The 18,074-nt window shown below is 41.4% G+C and overlaps 1 protein-coding gene across 1 annotated transcript in view; it reads left to right on the top strand.

Annotated features, from left to right (window-relative positions):
• The window catches only part of LOC109928331 (tetratricopeptide repeat protein 39A), a 64,254-nt gene that overhangs the window by 27,461 nt on the left and 18,719 nt on the right, over positions 1 to 18,074 (top strand). Inside the window, exons 3-5 of the mRNA XM_048602095.1 lie at positions 1,693 to 1,797; positions 12,680 to 12,811; positions 17,818 to 17,894. Coding sequence (XP_048458052.1) covers positions 1,693 to 1,797; positions 12,680 to 12,811; positions 17,818 to 17,894 — 314 coding nt within the window. The remainder of the gene's footprint in view (positions 1 to 1,692; positions 1,798 to 12,679; positions 12,812 to 17,817; positions 17,895 to 18,074) is intronic.

The following is an 18,074-nucleotide window of genomic DNA, read 5'->3' on the forward strand; positions in this document are numbered from 1 at the left end:
TCAGTCTTTCCATAATGGAGAGAGGATTCCAGGCTCTGCATCAAGCCACAGATCGGAGATGGATTCCTGTATTTGCCTAGGAATGACCCACAAGCATTCAGGTGATCTATCCGTCATATGTGGCACAAGGTTTGCTGCAACTATCCGCCTCATTCAGGTGCTTGGTCCTGCAGAGCTCTCCACTGACTCCATGCAGCAAAACTAATTGTTCCCCAGAAAGGCGGCATCTGTGACATTTCGTCCACCCTTCATCATTGCAGCCCAATGGTGTCCAGTGTCTCATTCTGAGACCTGTCCTGGCCTTTATAGTCTGGTACTGTGTCTTATGTGTGAACATAAAACACAGTCGGTATGTCAATGATTTTAATAGCCTACCAGCTCTAATTATATGTTGTATTAGTCTCTGAGCTGGTATCTGTAATAACAGTACCCATTGATGCAGTGCATTTATCCTTGTTCTCCTCATCTACGCAGATTGCAAGGGGGTGAGAGGTGGCTGTGTTCATCTTGCATTTGTTCCTGGGGTGAAGTGGATTTTCTCCCAGGAACCAGCAATGAAAATGCTCCAAGGGTTGTGCTGCAGTGCATGGAACCAACGTAGCGTGACCATGTGTGTAATGAGACTATATTAGCATCTGGAAGTGAAGATAACCCTCTCCCATAAAGCTATTTGTGTACCTGTGACCAGCTATAATGAAAATAACATCTGCTTTGCCTTTGGCTACAGCATTTCTTATTTGTGCTGTAACTTGTTAAGTTTATCTTTATCTTTTACCTGGAAGAGAGAACTTGAAGGCAGGGCATTTGTATGTGATGCCTCACATGGTTGAAGAGCTGTGTGATGCTTCAGGGGTGAGATTATGCCTATGAGGAATGCAATGATGTGAATGGCAGTCTACAACTCGATGTGGGATGTCTTGAACTTGTGATAGTGCAGTTATTGAGAAATGTGTTTGTGAGACGGGATCTTACCTTGAACACTTGTCAAGTCATTAAGTTTCTTGTGATAGTTCTAGGGTGAGGACTCCTGAAAGTCATGTTAACCCTATCCCCTCAATTGGGTATCATTATTTTTCTGTTTCTATGATCTCCATCTATCCTGCGGATAGAGGTCACTTCCACCTCTACCTTCTCCACAAGGACATTCTGTATCAAGTAAGAAAATCGGGACACCCTGTCTCACTTGAGAGATTCTTCTATATTGGCCTCCCATGCAACAAATGAAATCCACATCATCTTTGAGTGCAGGCTACATATATATCAGGAAGGTTTGAGTCTAATCCCTACTTCAGTGACATTGTTAGGGAAATTTTCAACAACACAATAGAAAGCTGACTTACCTTTTGTCAGAATAACTCGAATGTAATGGATTGAGGTAAACGTTGATTGACTCATTACATAACGAAGTAGCAGCAGAAATCAGATATATTTATAAGTTGTAACGCAATCCTAAGCTTTAGTGTTCAGGTATGAAATGTGACAGTTTGGCGGTTTTGAAGAAGTATAAGTGCACTCCAGATGCTAATGCTTGTTACCATGTGCACAGTTGGTCCCAGACCTCCTGAGCTTCTCCAGCATTTTCTGTTATTCTGGCAGCACTACTTTCATTCTCAGGATTCTCAAATGGATACTATTGTATATAAATCATATTGTTCAGGTTTTTAGTTATTTCCTAAAATTATTTTTGAGCAGGTCACCTAAAGGAGACTTGAAGGTGGCATTGGATGAATGTGTGGCAGCCCTGGACCTATTTCTTAGCAACAGATTTGAAGATGCTCTAACTAAACTTCAGTCCAGGTGAGTAATGATTATAGCTTTGATCAAATTATTTACCTAAATTGTTTTATTAAAAACCCCTGAAAAGTTAAGTTCCCCAATATCTCATGCAGCATTCGTGAAGTGTGTTGACCAGTCTGTGATTCAGTCATGTACAATGTGACAGTAACAGCAGTGTAAATTTATATAGCATAGCAAAACATTGAAAGGCATTTCACAAGTGCTATCAAAAAGGATTAGATACCCAGCTCATAAAAACGCATTGGGATGGGTGACCAGTTGCTTGACAGAAGTAGTTATTAATGAGTCTTTAAAGGGGAAAAGACAGAAACTTGAGGAGAAGATGTGGGGAGGGGTTCCCTGGCAGGTGAAGGCACTGTTGTGGATGATGTAAAGATTTAAATTGGGAGACGTCTCTCAAGCCAGAGCTGGAGGAGCTGACTAATGTTTAAAGGATTGTAGGATTAGAGAAGTTTATAGCAGCAGTGATGAGGCCACAGAAAGATTTGAAAGCAAGTATGAGCATTTTAAAATTGAGAGATTACTGGTTCAGAAACCAATATAGGGAAACTACCAACAAGGGATCCTGGCAGAGATATTTAATACTTTGCTGGCCACAGGTCAAGTGCCAGATGACTGGAGGAAAGCTAACGTGGTTCCTTCCCTTCAGGAAGGGCAACAGGCATAGGCCAAGTAATTTCAAATCAGTTTGTCTGATGTCAGTGGTAGAGAAATCATTGAAAAAAAAATTCTCAAGGACAGGACTAATCAACATTTGGAAAGGCAGGGATTGACCAAAGATACTTTGCATGGATTTGTTAGAGGGAAATCCTGTCTGTCAAATTTTTGAGTTTTTGTGAAGGTGGCTAAATACATTAATGGTAGTGTGTTTACGTGGTGTACATGGATTTCAGTAAGGCCTTTGACAAGGTTCCCAATAGAAGGCTGGTCAAAAAGGTAACAGTCCATGGGCTCCAAAATTTGCTTGTAAATAGGAAGCCAAGGGTGACAGTGGAGGGTCGTTCTCGTAATTTGGAAGCCTGTGACCAGTGGTGTAGCACGGGAATCGGTGCTGGGACCCTGCTGTTTGACAGGCAAATCATTAATGTACGTAACAGTCTAAAAGGTATTGTGTAAGTTTGCAGATGATGTGAAATTTGGTGGTGAGCAGAATGATGTCTGACTGTAGTCCGAGACCAATCGGTTGGTAAATTAGACAGAGTGGTGTCAGGTGAAATTTAATCCCGATAAGTTTGAGGTGGTGCATTTTGGGAGGCCTAGTAGGAAAAGAGTTTAGACAATGAATGGTAGATCCCTAGGGAATAATGAGGAACAAGGGGACCTGGGTTTACAAGTCCATAGACTCTGAAAGTATCAGCACATATAGACAGACAGGGTGGTGAAGAATTAGCCAGAGCGTAGAATATAGGAGCAAGGAAATCTTTTTCCAGTTTTATAAAACATTGGTTAAGTCACAGATGAAATACTGCATGCAGACCTGGTTGCTACACTCTTGGAAGGACCTAATTTGTACTGGAGAGGGTGTAGAAGAGATTCAACAGGATACTACCTGAGATGAAAAGTCCTCATTATGAGGATAAACTAGATAAGCTGGGTTTGTTTTTCTTCGAGCAGAGGAGGCTGAAGGGGGTTCCAGTTGAGGTACACAAAATTATGAGAAGTGTAGCCAGAGTAGATCATGAGAATATCTTCCCCATGGCAGACATGTCTAAGACCAGAGGGCATAGGTTTGAGATGAAGAATAAGTAGTTTAGAGGAGATCTAAGAAAAATAAATGCAACAAAACAGTAATAGAAACATGGAACGTGCTGCATGAGAGGGTGGTGGAGGCGGGTACTCGCAACATTTAAGAAGCATCTGGATGAGCGCTTAAAATTCCAGGGCACGGTACCCTATGGACCAGGTTAAGGTACATGGGATTCGTGCCCTTGACACAGCATAAAATGGCCCTTCCCAAAGTCTCACATCACATCTAGCTATGATCTTAACTTCTTAAGAACTAATTTTGGCTCAATATGAAGATTACACCAAGCTCATAGAAACATGGAAAATACGGAGCAGGAGCAGGTAATTTGAGCCTTCAAGCCTGCTCTGTTTTTCCTTCCATATCTTTGATCTCTCCAGCCCCAAGTGCAATATCCAACTCCTTCCTGAAATCATACAATGTTTTGGCCTCAACTGTTTTGTGTGGTAGTGAATTTCATAGGCTCACCACTTTCTCAGTAAAGAAGTTTCCCCTTGTCTCATTTCACATGGTGTATCCCGTATCCTCAAACTTCTACCCCTGGCTGCAGACACCCCCAACATTGGCGACATCCTCCATGCGTCTAACCTGTATTGTCAATTTAAAATTCTGAAGGTTTCTGTGAAATTGCTCCTGATTCTTCTGAACTCCAGGCAATATAATCCTAACTGATTCAATCTGTCCTCCTACATCAGTCCAGCAATCCCAGGAATCAGTCTGGCAAACCTTCACTGCACTTCCTTTATAGCAACAATGCTTTCCTCAGATAAGGAGATCAACACTGCACACAGTATTCCAAGTGTGGTCTTAGCGTGACCCTGAATAATTGCAGCAAGACATCCTTGTTCCTGTGCTTGAATCCTCTCATTGCAAAGGCCAACATACCATTTGTCTGCTCTACTGCCTGTTGCACCTGCATGTTTACCTTCAGCGACTGGTGTATAGGGTCACCCATGTCACCTTGCACATTTCCCCCCTCTCAATTTATAGTCATTCAGATAATAATCTACTTACCTGTTTTTGCTACCATTATGCAGCATCCTCATGCATCGGCCCACTCACTCAGCTTGTGCAAATCACACTAATTTCTATGCATTTTACTCACAGCTCACCCTCTCACCCAGCTTTGTATCATCTGGAGATATTACAATTTATACAGAAGAATCAGTTTCTTTGGTTATTTTCTTGGGCATATGGGAGAGTCAAGCTGATTTAATTGAAGCGTACAATTCTGGGGGACAGAGAGAGAGATATGGGAAAGGTTAGGAACTACCCAATACCCATGGCAGAGAGGTGAATAATCAGAATGTAAATTTGAAGTAAAGATATCAAAGAAGTTGAGCAATATTTTTCATTGAGGATGATCTGGGTTCGCTGCTGGAAAGGCTGAAACGCTTGCCTCATTTTATAAAAAAAAAAAAAAAAAAAAAGCTGAATATGGGATTGAAGTGTTGTAACTTGCAGGGCTATGATCTAAGAGCTTGGAAATAGCTGTTTATGAAAGGCTGAATGGCCTGCTTCCATGCCAGAAATCTTGTAACCCAACGTATCTATCGTTGCAGAGAGACAGCAGGCCGAGGAGCAGGAAGGCTGACGTTTCGGGCCGAGACCCTCCTTCAGAAGAAGGGTCTAGGCCCGAAACGTCAGCTTTCCTGCTCCTCTGATGCTGCTTGGCCTGCTGTGTTCATCCAGCTCTACACCTTGTTATCTCAGATTCTCCAGCATCTGCAGTTCCTACTATCTTTATCTATCGTTGCACTCTGGAATGCATGTTACATTAAGGTACTTGTTACAGATTGAGGTTTCACTGCATTCTTCACATTTGTTTTGTAGCCTGCTTTGGTTCACTTAAGGGTGGAGATAGCTGTTATTATTGTTGAGTTCTATTTTGTCACGAGGCTGGGCGAGTGAATGATTTACCAATTCTAATTCCAGTCTCGTTCAATCATTTTGCCTGGCTGCATAAACAGAACATTTCCTGTAATAACCAAGATTCACTTCTCAAGGATAGTTGGTGACGGCAACAAATGATGGACATGCTCAGGAGGCTTGCATTGCATGTACAAGTTAAAAGAAAATGAATGTATTGCCATATCCAATATGAAACAAGAAGCTTCATCCTTTTCAAAAAACTTGAATTTCCACCATAGATAGTACTTTACAGTATATGCTCTAACGTTTGTCAGACTGACTTGGTATTTGAAAACCTATTTTTCAAATTTTTGTCCAACTCCCAGAAAAATAGACTTGGAATATGTATAGGAAGCTGGAATTTGTTGTGGTGTAACATTGCAGTGTTAATCAAGAAGCCTTTGAATGTCTACTGAAGTGACAATTGCAGGAGCCTGCTTGAAATCTCTTTCTATCTTTTTTAGTTAATTTAAAATCAGTTAAAATGTCTAAAACAGTATATTACAAGCTAAAACAAACAATAGAGAGGAACATTTGGACAAGGTTTTTAAAACGTATAGAATATATTAAGGTACATCGATGGAAATAACAATCATACACAGTTGTGTAATTGTTAATGATTGTGTATTGAAGGGTGTGCTAGCCTCTCTCTGAATGGTGTATTCTGGGAACTTGCACTTAAGACTTTGAAATACTAGCGTAGGTATTTAAGTAGGAAGTGTAATATTGATTCAGCATCATATTGCAGAAAGCACCCTACATTACTATTGATTTTTGCTGAGGTATGCTAGCCCCAATATGATCATCATTGTTAGACTATATCCTACCATAAGTTTACTTTGTGAGTTGTCTGCCTATTGACAGTTATCCCTACCAATCAAGAAGTAACTGTCAAAGAAATAGTATCTGTTGCACAGAAATAATAATCGAGGCAATAGGACTAATTGAAGTTATTGGTAAAATAAATTTATGATCAGATTATTTGTCAAGTTGTAAATCCGTCGTTTTGTTAGCTATGTTAAGAGTTTGCTCTCCTGCAAAGATCTACAATGTAAACAATAACATTTCGGAAGGAGGAGAGATCTGGAATGTTTTTGTTCATTAAAGATGGGAGAATGAAAAAGAAACGGTGCAACTAACTTCATCAGTCAGATCAACCAGATTTCGTTGAATAGTGGAATGGATTCGATAGGCTCAATTAGAGCATAGAACAATACGGCACAGAGATAGTCTTGTGGTCTTATGATCTAATCTCATTGTCCTGCAGCTATTTTTATCTTTGTTTACTCCATTATAAAGCAATTTTCTATTTTGCTCGCCTACCTTTGGTCAATAGCAATAGAGAGGCTGCTCGGGCTTCAACCCACCAAACAGTAGCACAACTCCATACAGACAATTAGACAAGAGCTTTGACTTCCAATCTGTTGAGTTACAGTTGGTGGCAGTGCCCTTAGTACATGACGAAGGAAATAAGGTTGAAATTTGATGTGAGGATTTATTTGTAAAACAATAATTTGGTATCAGGATAAATAAATTATTTTAACAAGCTCTGCCTTTAATATTTTCTTACAGTCGTTTAGTCTTGCTATTTTACATAGATTACTTTTGCTGTTATTTTTATTGTAACCTCAAATTCTGGATAATGGAGATTAAAAGATAAGGTTTACCCGAATAATGGTAAAGTATTTGATTTCCTGTACAAGATGCAGTTTTAAAGTTGTCATTGGAACCCTTTTTAGGCAATGATTCCTGATAACCATGTCGCATTGTAATTCTTGATATCATATGCATTGAGAGTCAACTTAAGCTTTGTCTTTTTACAAAAAAGATAATAAATAAAATACATGTTAATATTGTAACACAAATTGCACCATGCCTTGATGTCCATTCCTGTACAAAAAAAAAGTGGGGGTGATGGGAAGGAGTTACCAGCAGTATACCTTTCAAAATTTCTTCTAGCAGTTTGCTGCTAACTTGACAATCAGAATGGCAGGCTGTTTGTCTGTCACATGAATGCAGCCAGACAATATTGAGGAATGGAAAAAGTCTAACTACATGGAGAATTCTGATATTACAAGTGGTTCCAGACATTGTTCAGAGGGGACATGGGCCTGGCGGATGGAATGAGTTGCTGAGTTGGGAACTCTGTTGTCAGTGGAGTACTCAACTGATTCTGAGAGTCTGATTGTGATGGTAAGCTTATTGGGCCTTGGATCACACTCCTGCACTTCTTGGCTTACAGGATAAATAATAAGTGCACTCGTTTTCTGGGTCCAGGCCATTCACGCCTCCTCGTACATCACTTCTTAAAAACAAAAATTGAGTTGAGGTGCAAGCACACGGCTTCCTTAAGTAATCTTCCTGACTGATCCACCTCCAGAGAGTGGTTTGGTCAGCCACCACTGTTAAAAGCAAAAGTGGGTGGATTGTGTTTGCAGTTGAGAATTTCAAAACTCTTGCCTTCACTCATGCTGATGTGCAACCATATTATGGGCTAAGATTCACATTGCATGAAATGTGGAAAGGGCATGTTTTAAACTGCACAGGATAATAGTTGAGGATAAATATAAGAACCAGAAAAAAATAGTTTCTTCCTTTTAAACAATGATAGAATGTATCTTTTAAAGTAGATGGAAGAGAAGTTATGGTGAAACATACTGGAGCAAATGAAGAAATACTGAACGTTGGGAAAAGAGGACTGAGGAATATGAATGTCCAGAGTTTCAGAATTTACATGCAAATATAAAATGTTTTTGTAATCAGGAATATTAATCAGAACAGAGGAATTTAATGATGTCGCCTTCACAGAAACTGTTTTGACCAGCAAAGAGAATTTTGAGGAGAGATTGAGAAAGGAGCGTGGTCTTATTAAGTGAAGACGACACATCAGTCGTGGAAAAGCATGGCAATGTTGCATGTGGAATCTGACAGAATAGCACAAAGATGTAACAGATCTTTTATCTTGGGAATATGGGAATAAAGAAGTCAAAGATGAGACTTGTCTGCGACAGTAACAATGTTATAATTAATGATGGGTCCCATGCTGATAACACCGATCTGATTTTCATCAGCCATCTACCTAACTGAGCCAGTTGGTCCCACAACAAGTTTGAATTGCTGTAGCGATATATGTTTTTACATGCATGCTATAACCATGTATAGTGATGGTAAAGCTCCAATTTCTTTATTCACATCCAGGACCATCTGCTTTTGCACACCATTGGCATTTTGTTGGAAGGATTTACAAGTTGACACCCAACCTGTTTAAGTTTCAATAAGTTTACCTACTGATTTCACAATGTTCTCTTTGACCCTCTCATATTTCTCATCCATATGTTGCTCCTTACTGATGTCATCCACAACTAACATATCGTTTTTTTTCCATTAATTTCTGAAGTGGGACATTAACCTGGTATTTCTGGCTCAGGGCAGGGATGCAACCACTTTGCTATAATATCTCCAACACAGGCTAGACTGTGATGAAGGACGTAAACCCTTCTCTGCCCCTCTGCTGCCTGACCTGCTGTGTTCCTCCACCTCCACTCTGTATTTACTTTGACTCCAGCATATGCAGTTCTTGCTATCTGGGTGTTAAAATGTTTGTTTACACAAACTGAAAGGGGATTACAAAAATCCATCCAGGACCATTTCAGTTACTCGCACGAAAATTTAACTCTTCTGTTTCAGTTTTTTTTATTAGGCTAACTCTGGTTTGTAAATGCTGGACTAATTGAATTCTTTGGAAAAAAAAAATTGAAGCAGGGATGAAAAGAAGTTGAAGCTTTATATTCAGTTTTCAGAAGGCACTTGGCTGCAGAGAAAACAAACAAAAATAATGTGCGTAGTAATCAAGGAAGTACATAGTTTGGCTCATGGACAGACAGCAAAGAGTGAGGAGACCTGAATCATTTTAGTTTGGAGACAACAAGGTGCAGAGCTGGATGAACACCAGGCCGAGCAGAAAGGCTGATGTTTCGGGCCTCGACCCTTCATCAGAAATGGGGGAGGGGAAGGGGGTTCTGAAATAAATAGGGAGAGGGGGAGGCGGATAGAGGAGTAGATAGGTGGAGAGGAAACAGACAGGTCAAAGAGGCGGGGGTGGAGCCAGTAAAGGTGAGTGTAGGTGGGGAGGTAGGGAGGGGATTGGTCAGTCCAGGGAGGACAGACAGGTCAAGGGGGTGGGATGAGGTTAGTAGGTAGGAGATGGGGGTGCGGCTTGAGGTAGGAGGAGGGGATAGATGGGAGGAAGAACAAGTTAGGCAGGTGGGGACGAGCTGGGCTGGTTTTGGGATGCGGTCGGGGGAGGGGAGATTTTGAAGCTTGTGAAATCCACATTGATACCATTGGGCTGCAGGGTTCCCAAGCGGAATGAGTTGCTGCTCCTGCAACCTTTGGGTGGCGTCGTTGTGGCACTGCAGGAGGCCCAGGATGGACATGTCGTCTGAGGAATGGGAGGGGGAGTTGAAATGGTTCGCGACTGGGAGGTGCAGTTGTTTATTGCGAACCGAGCGTAGGTGTTCTGCAAAGCGGTCCCCGAGCCTCCGCTTGGTTTCCCTGATGTAGAGGAGGCCACAACGGGTACAGCGGATGCAGTATACCACATTGGCAGATGTGCAGGTGAACGTCTGCTTGACGTGGAAAGTCTTCTTGGGGCCTGGGATGGGGGTGAGGGAGGAGGTATGGGGGCAGGTCTAGCACTTCCTGTGGTTGCAGGGAAAAGTGCCGGGTGTGGTGGGGAGTGTGGAGCGGACAAGGGAGTCACAGAGAGAGTCGTCCCTCCGGAAAGCAGCTAAGGGTGGGGAGGGAAAGATGTCTTTGGTGGTGGGGTCGGATTGCAGATGGCGGAAGTGTCGGAGGATGATGCGTTGGATCTGGAGGTTGGTGGGGTGGTACGTGAGGACGAGGGGCATTCTTTTTTAGTCGTTATTGCGGGGACGGGGTGGGAGGGATGAGTTGCGGGAAATGTGGGAGACACGGTTGAGGGCATTCTCGACCACTGAGGGGGGGAAGTTGCGATCCTTGAAAAACGAGGACATCTGAGATGCACGGGAGTGGAATGCCTCGTTCTGGGAGCAAATGCGGCAGAGGCGAAGGAATTGGGAATAGGGGATGGCATTTTTGCAGGAAGGTGGGTGAGAGGAGGTGTATTCTAGGTAGCTGTGGGAGTCGGTGGGCTTGAAATGGATATCGGTTTCTAGGTGGTTGCCCGAGATGGAGACAGAGGTCCAGGAAGGAGAGAGAGGTACTAGAGATGGTCCAGGTGAACTTAAGGTTGGGGTGGAAGGTGTTGAAGTGGATGAACTGTTCGAGCTCTTCGTGGGAGCATGAGGCGGCGCCGATACAGTCATCAATGTAACTGAGGAAGAGGTGGGGTTTCGGGCCGGTGTACGTACGGAAGAGGGATTGTTCCACGTAATCTATGAAGAGGCTGGCATAGCTTGGGCCCATGCGGGTACCCATGGCCACCCCCTTGGTCTGTAAGAAGTGGGAAGAATTGAAAGAGAAGTTGTTGAGGGTGAGGACGAGTTTGGCTAAGCTGATGAGGGTGTCAGTGGAGGCGGACCGGTCGGGCCTGCGGGACAGGAAGAAGCGGAGGGCCTTTAGGCCATCTGTATGGGGAATGCAGGTGTATAGGGACTGGACGTCCATGGTAAAGATGAGGTGTTGGGGACCGGGGAATTGGAATTTCTGGAGGAGGTGGAGGGCGTGGGTGGTGTCACGGACGTAGATAGGGAGTTCCTGGACCAAGGGGGAGAAAATGGAGTCGAGATAGGTGGAGATAAGTTCGGTGGGGCAGGAGCAGGTGGAGACAATGGGTCGACCAGGGCATTCAGGTTTGTGGATTTTGGGAAGGAGATAGAAGCGGGCGGTGCTTGTAGGTTACGTGGAACAATCCCTCTTCCGTACCTACACTGGCCCTAAACCCCACCTCTTCCTCCGTTTGCTGGTTGTTCATCTCATTGCTCATTTGGAATCTGACTGTGTGTAAATTGGCTGCCTTATCAGTCTGACATGTTTGTGATGTCTCGTGCTTATGAATGGTGCTGTGCAAACATGAGTTTTTTGATTCACAAGATAAAGCCTGTTTCTTTACCAAGTACGAAATCAGACATGTTCACACACTGGAAGCACTTCTGATTTGTGAATTATGTCTTGCAGACGATAATTATTATTTCACACCTTTGTATAAAATTCTGTCATGAACATTTTCTGACTTCATAATTGTTAAAAATACTTTTTTAAAAAAGTCAACTTTTTTTTATTAAATATTGACAACTATCCACAAGTATAGTGTTGCACTTTAAATATTGTACTTCCATTTCATAGAATCTCAGAGCACACATACGATGGCTTTAATAGGCGCACAGGAAAAAGAAGCAGGAGTAGCTGTTTGGCTTCCTGAGTCTGCCTGCTGTGCGTCTGTTTAAATCTGCCTCCACTGCACTCACTGGCAGAGCATTTCAGTTCCTCATGACTTGTGTGAAAAAGTTGTTCTTTTATGTCACCAATTACCTTTTAAATGTGTGCATTTTTGTTTTTGATCCTCTCATTGATGGCAACATTTTATCCCTATATATTATAATCAAACCCCACATGATTTTGAATACCCCTAACAAATCTACTCCTTTGATTTGCTGTGGAAGTCAGTGGAGTCTGCTCTCAACCAGTAGTCCAATTGCAAGAAATTTTCCTCCTGCATGTATGAGGATAAAATATAAACTGATGACATTTATGTGGCAAGCTCATGGCAAAGCAGAAATCTTCATGTGGCTCTTTATCAATGTGTAGACATTTCTTCAAAAACAAGATGATTTGTGCTGTGAGTCATGTCATTACCTGGTCTTTTTGTACATCTCTTTTTATACACAAACCAGTAAACAAAATTAATTCAAGGTTTTTGGAGAACTGGACATCTGGTGCCATCAATGTTATAATTATGGATTGTTGGCAATATTGCAAGAAAATATCTTAATTGGTATGTTTAGGCACTGAAACGTTTTGCACCCCATTTTGACTGTTTTTATCATGTAATTAGTTTCAGTTTTAAAAAGTCTCCTATAAATTCAATTTCTTACACTAATAGTTTTTTTGACAATGTAGTTAACAAGACAAAACATTACTTAATGAAAACTCATGCATTTGTTTTTCTGTTTTCTAGCAAAAATGACTGGCTTAATTGGAACAGACTGTATCCATGTATTTGTATCATTTTCTAATATTTTACAGAGCCAAAGACAGCATGTACCATTCTCTGACTTATGCCACAATATTGGAAATGCAAGCTATGATGACCTTTGAACCTGAAGATATTACTGTTGCTGGCAACACTATGAAAGATGCCCAGATAGTCTGCGAAAAGCAAGTTGTCTGTCTTTTTAAATTTAGAAATATGTCGTTATTTATGAATATATTGGAGAAAATAAAATTGATTTAATTGAATGATTTATATCTAACATTCTGACTTCCAATACCAACATGGAGGATTCACATTTGTTAGTTCGCAGCATAGTAAAGCTAAGTATAACAAAGGAGAACTTTAAAGTTGTTTTTATGAAAGTCATAAATGTATATTTCTAAGTCTTTGTGGATATTATATGTTTTGTAGAAGTTGTAAAATTGCATTACAGTTAAGAAAATTTCCAGTCTTATTGCAGAGCAATGCACATAAAGGCTCCGGCTGCTGAAACAACAGTCAGTATCAGGAGCAGAGGGAAGCTACCTATTTCTTTGGGTGAACTCGACATGAGAATTACATGGTGGATTTGCTCTTCAGCTGGAGCTGTTCTGTCAAATTCTGTTCCTGTGTCTTTGACACATCACTTTAATATTGCTCAGAGATAGTAGGGATTGCTGATGCTGGAGTCTGAGATAACGACGTGTAGAGCTGGATGAACACAGCAGGCCAGGCAGCATCAGAGGAGCAGGAAAGCTGATGTTTAGGGTCTGCACCCTTCTTCAGAAGGGTCCCAACCTGAAACGTCAGCTTTCCTGCTCCTCTGATGCTGCGTGGCCTCCTGTGTTCCTCCAGCCCCACACCTTGTCTACTTTAATATTGCTCCTATGTCATATGACAGGTTTCTTCTTGTATGATATTTTATCATCTGTGCTTCAACAACCACTTGCAATGAACCGTCCATGTTATAATAACATTGTGTACACAATTACATCTTCCAACCTCCAGTGTATTTTCTAATCATTTTTAGCTTGTGCTCCCTTGTTACTGATTCACCAACAAGTTTAAAAACTAGTTTTCTCCTAGGGATGCACTACACCACTTTCCACTTTCCACTTTCAGCATGGGTCTCACAAGAAACCAACCTGAAAAGTGCACTCCCTCTAGCATACACTGCGACCACAACAAGCAACTTAATTCCACGTTCCAGTGTCACGCAGTCTGACTGGTTGATATGATGCTATTTACAAGACTAGGATCATGTACATCCATTCAGTAAACTTGTATATCACTGAACAAAGATGAACATGTTAAACTGTAAGAAGTTTCTAACACTAATATTGTTTAAAGAACCAAGCACCCAAATTGTATGCAAGGTCATTTTGAAGAACTTTTTTGCTACTATGTAAGTCTATTAAAATACTTTGGAGTTGTAATGGTGAGTTCCTGGAGCATCTTTATTTGCACCATCATCAGCATTGTCCTGTATATCTACCCAATTTATGGTATAATCGAAGCATCTTGCAGCAGAATTCATCTCGGACCTCACCCTACACTGAACTGGTGCAAAATTTATCCTCCACCTCTGGCCTGGCTGCATATGTATCCTTAGAAGCTAGTGCATTGGCAGTATCAGTGGTGTCAGGTCAAATGAGAGGGCCACTTTGATTGCAATGGTGTTGGTGTTGCTTCTTCTACAATGTGCTGTGTCTGGGAAGGCAACCTTTCTGGTTAACTGAAAGCAGGATATCAAAAAGGGAACAGTTGAAGTGAGAGGAAAAGATGGAAAACAAAATGTTCATAGTTTTCCCCATTAGTAGCTTGCCCATCAATGGCAGATAGGGTGGGGGTGAACTAGAAGTTGAGAAAGGGCTTTGGCAGGAATGTAGCCATTATCCCTTCTATCAGAAGGATACTGTTAAATTTGAGAAGGTGCAAAAAAGACTTATAAGAATGTTGCTGGGACTGTAGGGTTTGTGTTACAAAGAGAGGCTGAATAGGCTGGGGCTTTTTTCCCTGGAACATCAAAGGCTGAGGGGTGACCTTTATACAGGTTTATAAAATCATGAGGAGCATGGATAGGGTGAAAAGCCAATATCTCTTTCTTTGAGTGGGGGAATCCAAAATTAGAGAGCATATGTTTACAGTCAGAAGGGAAAGATTTACAAAAGACCTGAGGGCTAACTTTTTCATCCAGAGGGTGGTGCATGTTTAGAATGAGCTGCCAGCGGAAGTGCTTGCAACAGGTACAATTACAACATTTAAAAGGTATCTGAATGGGTATATGAATAGGAAAGGTTTAGAGGGATGTGAGCCAAATGCTGGCAAATGGGACTAGGTCGGATTGGGATGTCTGGTTGACACGGATGAATTGGACCGAAGGGTCCATTTCCATGTTGTACAACTATCCCCAAAGTGTCCTCCATGTTCTTAGTGATGCTGTGTGCCATTGCAATATTGGGGGTTGGGGTGATTTTTGGGGCCTACAAGACCAAAAATATGGCTGGTAGATGACTTAATTAGGTGAGAGCTGAGGTTTTGCTTTTCCGCTTCCTATTTAGAGATTAACTTAGCATTGTGTTTGTGGCTGATCAGGGCTGACACCATCCCATGGTGGGTTTCCATTTGTAATAGACTTGCATGCCATGAAAATTCATTAAAACATCCAATAATTTCAGATTAACTTTTATAATAAAATTGGTGCATGAGAATCTCATGACAGCTTGAGTAACTCATGACCAGTAAGAGGGCCTGTTGTGCAGTAGCACTGGGGACCTGGATGTATGGAACAGGGTTCCAGGTGAAGGAAGACGGTCGAGTTGAGGACATAGATGATTGAAGAGAGAAGGGCCTGGCATTGAGTACGGTCCAGGCAGTGGGAATAGTCAGTCAATGTAAGAAATTGAGGAGCTTAAAATCCCCCACATATGGCTCAACCTCACTGTGTTGGTTCACAGAGTTCTTAACAGGGCTTTGTGTTCACCTACATTTCAGTTATCCCTGTTGAGAATGCCTAAAATCACAGTGTCCGTTGCAGTACATAGCTCAGCCGTCCCAACCTACTATCAGCATTAATAGCAATATGTGCGAAACATTAAGGTTTTAGCTTCTGACTAAGCTAGTCTCAGCAGATAGTAATGATATACCACATGAATAAGGTGAAATCATTGTAATTTGAAATATTGTGAACTTTAAGTTTGAAAAATATTCTTACCAGTCTTATACTCCTCATCAAGTTTTACATTATTGGCAAGCATTGGAGAGGAAAGTTGTGGCTGTGATGAATCATGTGGGAACTGGTAAAAAGAGATTGGAGGTGGTGCCCATGTCCTGTTTGCCATCAAGAACAGAGCACCCATGATTAAAATTCCAACCAAGGTCTCTGCTAGTCCTGTGAGGCCCATCTCCTTTGTAGGGCTCTTGAGATACAGCCATCTTTGTAGCCTACTGGTTCTGATCTTGCTTCTGTTTTTCAGTTACTTTCACTTGCAAAAAGTGAGTAAAGAATGTCAGTTGAACTGCACTTTGATTTGAGTGATTTGCTGTAGCTGAAGATCTATGGAGGCAATGAGAAGCTGTCAGAATTTATAGCTGTGTAAAAGTGAGGTAGTGCATTTGAGTATGAGATGGTAGGCCTGACTATCGGATACTGATACAGGATAAAGACAGGGGTGTAGTGCATTGATCTGCATGAGAGGTTTAAGGAATGATGGGTAGGAAACGGCATATGAACATGCATTTCTTAATTTCAAACACCCAAGTGAGGTTATTAGTCATCTTCTGGCTCTGTTGTCAACAGAAATTGGCCATCTGCTCCCAATCTCCTCTGTGGATTATCTTTTGAGGGCCTCCTGGCCCCTTGTGGAGCCATAACACTTACTTTTTTTTTGGTAGTAGTCAACCTATAGCATACCCTTGATCCAATTCTCTGCCTTGCTTTTCCATTTTCTTTCTTTGGAATCATAATAATAGCATTCAGAAGAAGCTCCCAGTAATTCATTGCTTCCCTTTTAAGAGGTACTTGCTATCTTTAGGAGCACCTGATGTCATCAAACTCTACTTGGCTTTCTGCTGAGTGTGAGGGCAGTCAGGATGACAAATGTTTGGTCCAATATTTACGGAGATAAGGTAGCAGCATTAAATTTTCTTTCTAGTTACCTCAAGTGGAGTAGGCTGGTCATGAATGGTGACCTCTGTTCTTAAATAAAGGTGCAATTTAATTTTTAGCCCACAAACCTGTTATCTCCACAATATTATTTAACAATAGAGATAACAAGGTGTGGAGCTGGATGAGCACAGCAGGCCAGGCAGCGTCGGAGGAGCAGCAAAGCTGACATTTTGGGTCCCAACCCGAAACATCAGTTTTCCTGCTCTTCCGATTGTTGCTTGGCCTGTTGTGTTCATCCAGCTCCACACCTTGTTATCTCAGACTCCAGCATCGGCAGTTCCTACTATCCGTGATTTAAAAATACTCTACTGAAAGAAGATTGAGTTTTAACCCTTTCAAGTGTCAGACTGCACAGTTATTGCACCAGAGTAATGAATGAAACCTTTTGATTTAGTCATTGGCCATATCTCCTTTTATTCCAATTTGAGCCTTAGTCTACACTGAAATTAATTTAGTTTTTAAAAGATCTCTTTATCAGCATATCACAAATAACAGCCAAAACTCTTAGTGTTCCCCTATTAAATTGTAAGAGTACAACTTAAAAAATCAAATAATGTATCAGAATCAAGATGCAAGGTTAAGTTCTTCAACAAGCAACACTGCTCAAATCTCGGGCATCATGGCAGAAATCAGACCAAATAATTTAAAATCAGTAAATTAAGAAAATAAATAATTGCAATATGTCACATTGAGTACAGATATATGTTGTGTGTTTGTATAAGCATAGCGGACTGTCACTTTAAGGGTCCAGTCACATGTAATAGTAGCATTATTGTCCATTTTGGGCAGGAGAGTTTGCTGTCTAACCTTGCTTCCTGTAGAATAAACATCTCCATAATAAAGCTTTGCCCTCCTGATCCTTCTTGGAGCTGAATTGCTTTTGATGTTTAGTTTTATGGGCTTGGTGAAAATGTTATCATAGCACAAGCTGTACCTTCAGCGTAAAGAGTGTGAAAAGAACATGTTCACCTTCATTGTTACATCCATAGGGTAGTAACCCGGCTTAATTTTTCTGCTTGTTAGATTTCGGAAGAAGACTACTGTTGCAAACTCAATCAACAGTTTGATGAATAGGCATGCTGCAGAACAATTTACTGAAGGTTAGTATAGTGTATTAGAATTTATTGTTTTATCCTCCACTAGTTCTGAAAACCTTTTTGTTTCTTTCCCCCCGATATCTGCTGTCTGATGTAAAATCCAGCCATTATTAATGAGTGAGTCTGGGTGGTGAATGCTGCAGGCTGTCAGTTTTTGTACGGCTTTAACTACTCAAGATGCTG

Source organism: Rhincodon typus, chromosome 10 (genome assembly GCF_021869965.1).
Source record: "Rhincodon typus isolate 14 chromosome 10, sRhiTyp1.1, whole genome shotgun sequence".
Lineage (NCBI taxonomy): Eukaryota > Metazoa > Chordata > Chondrichthyes > Orectolobiformes > Rhincodontidae > Rhincodon > Rhincodon typus.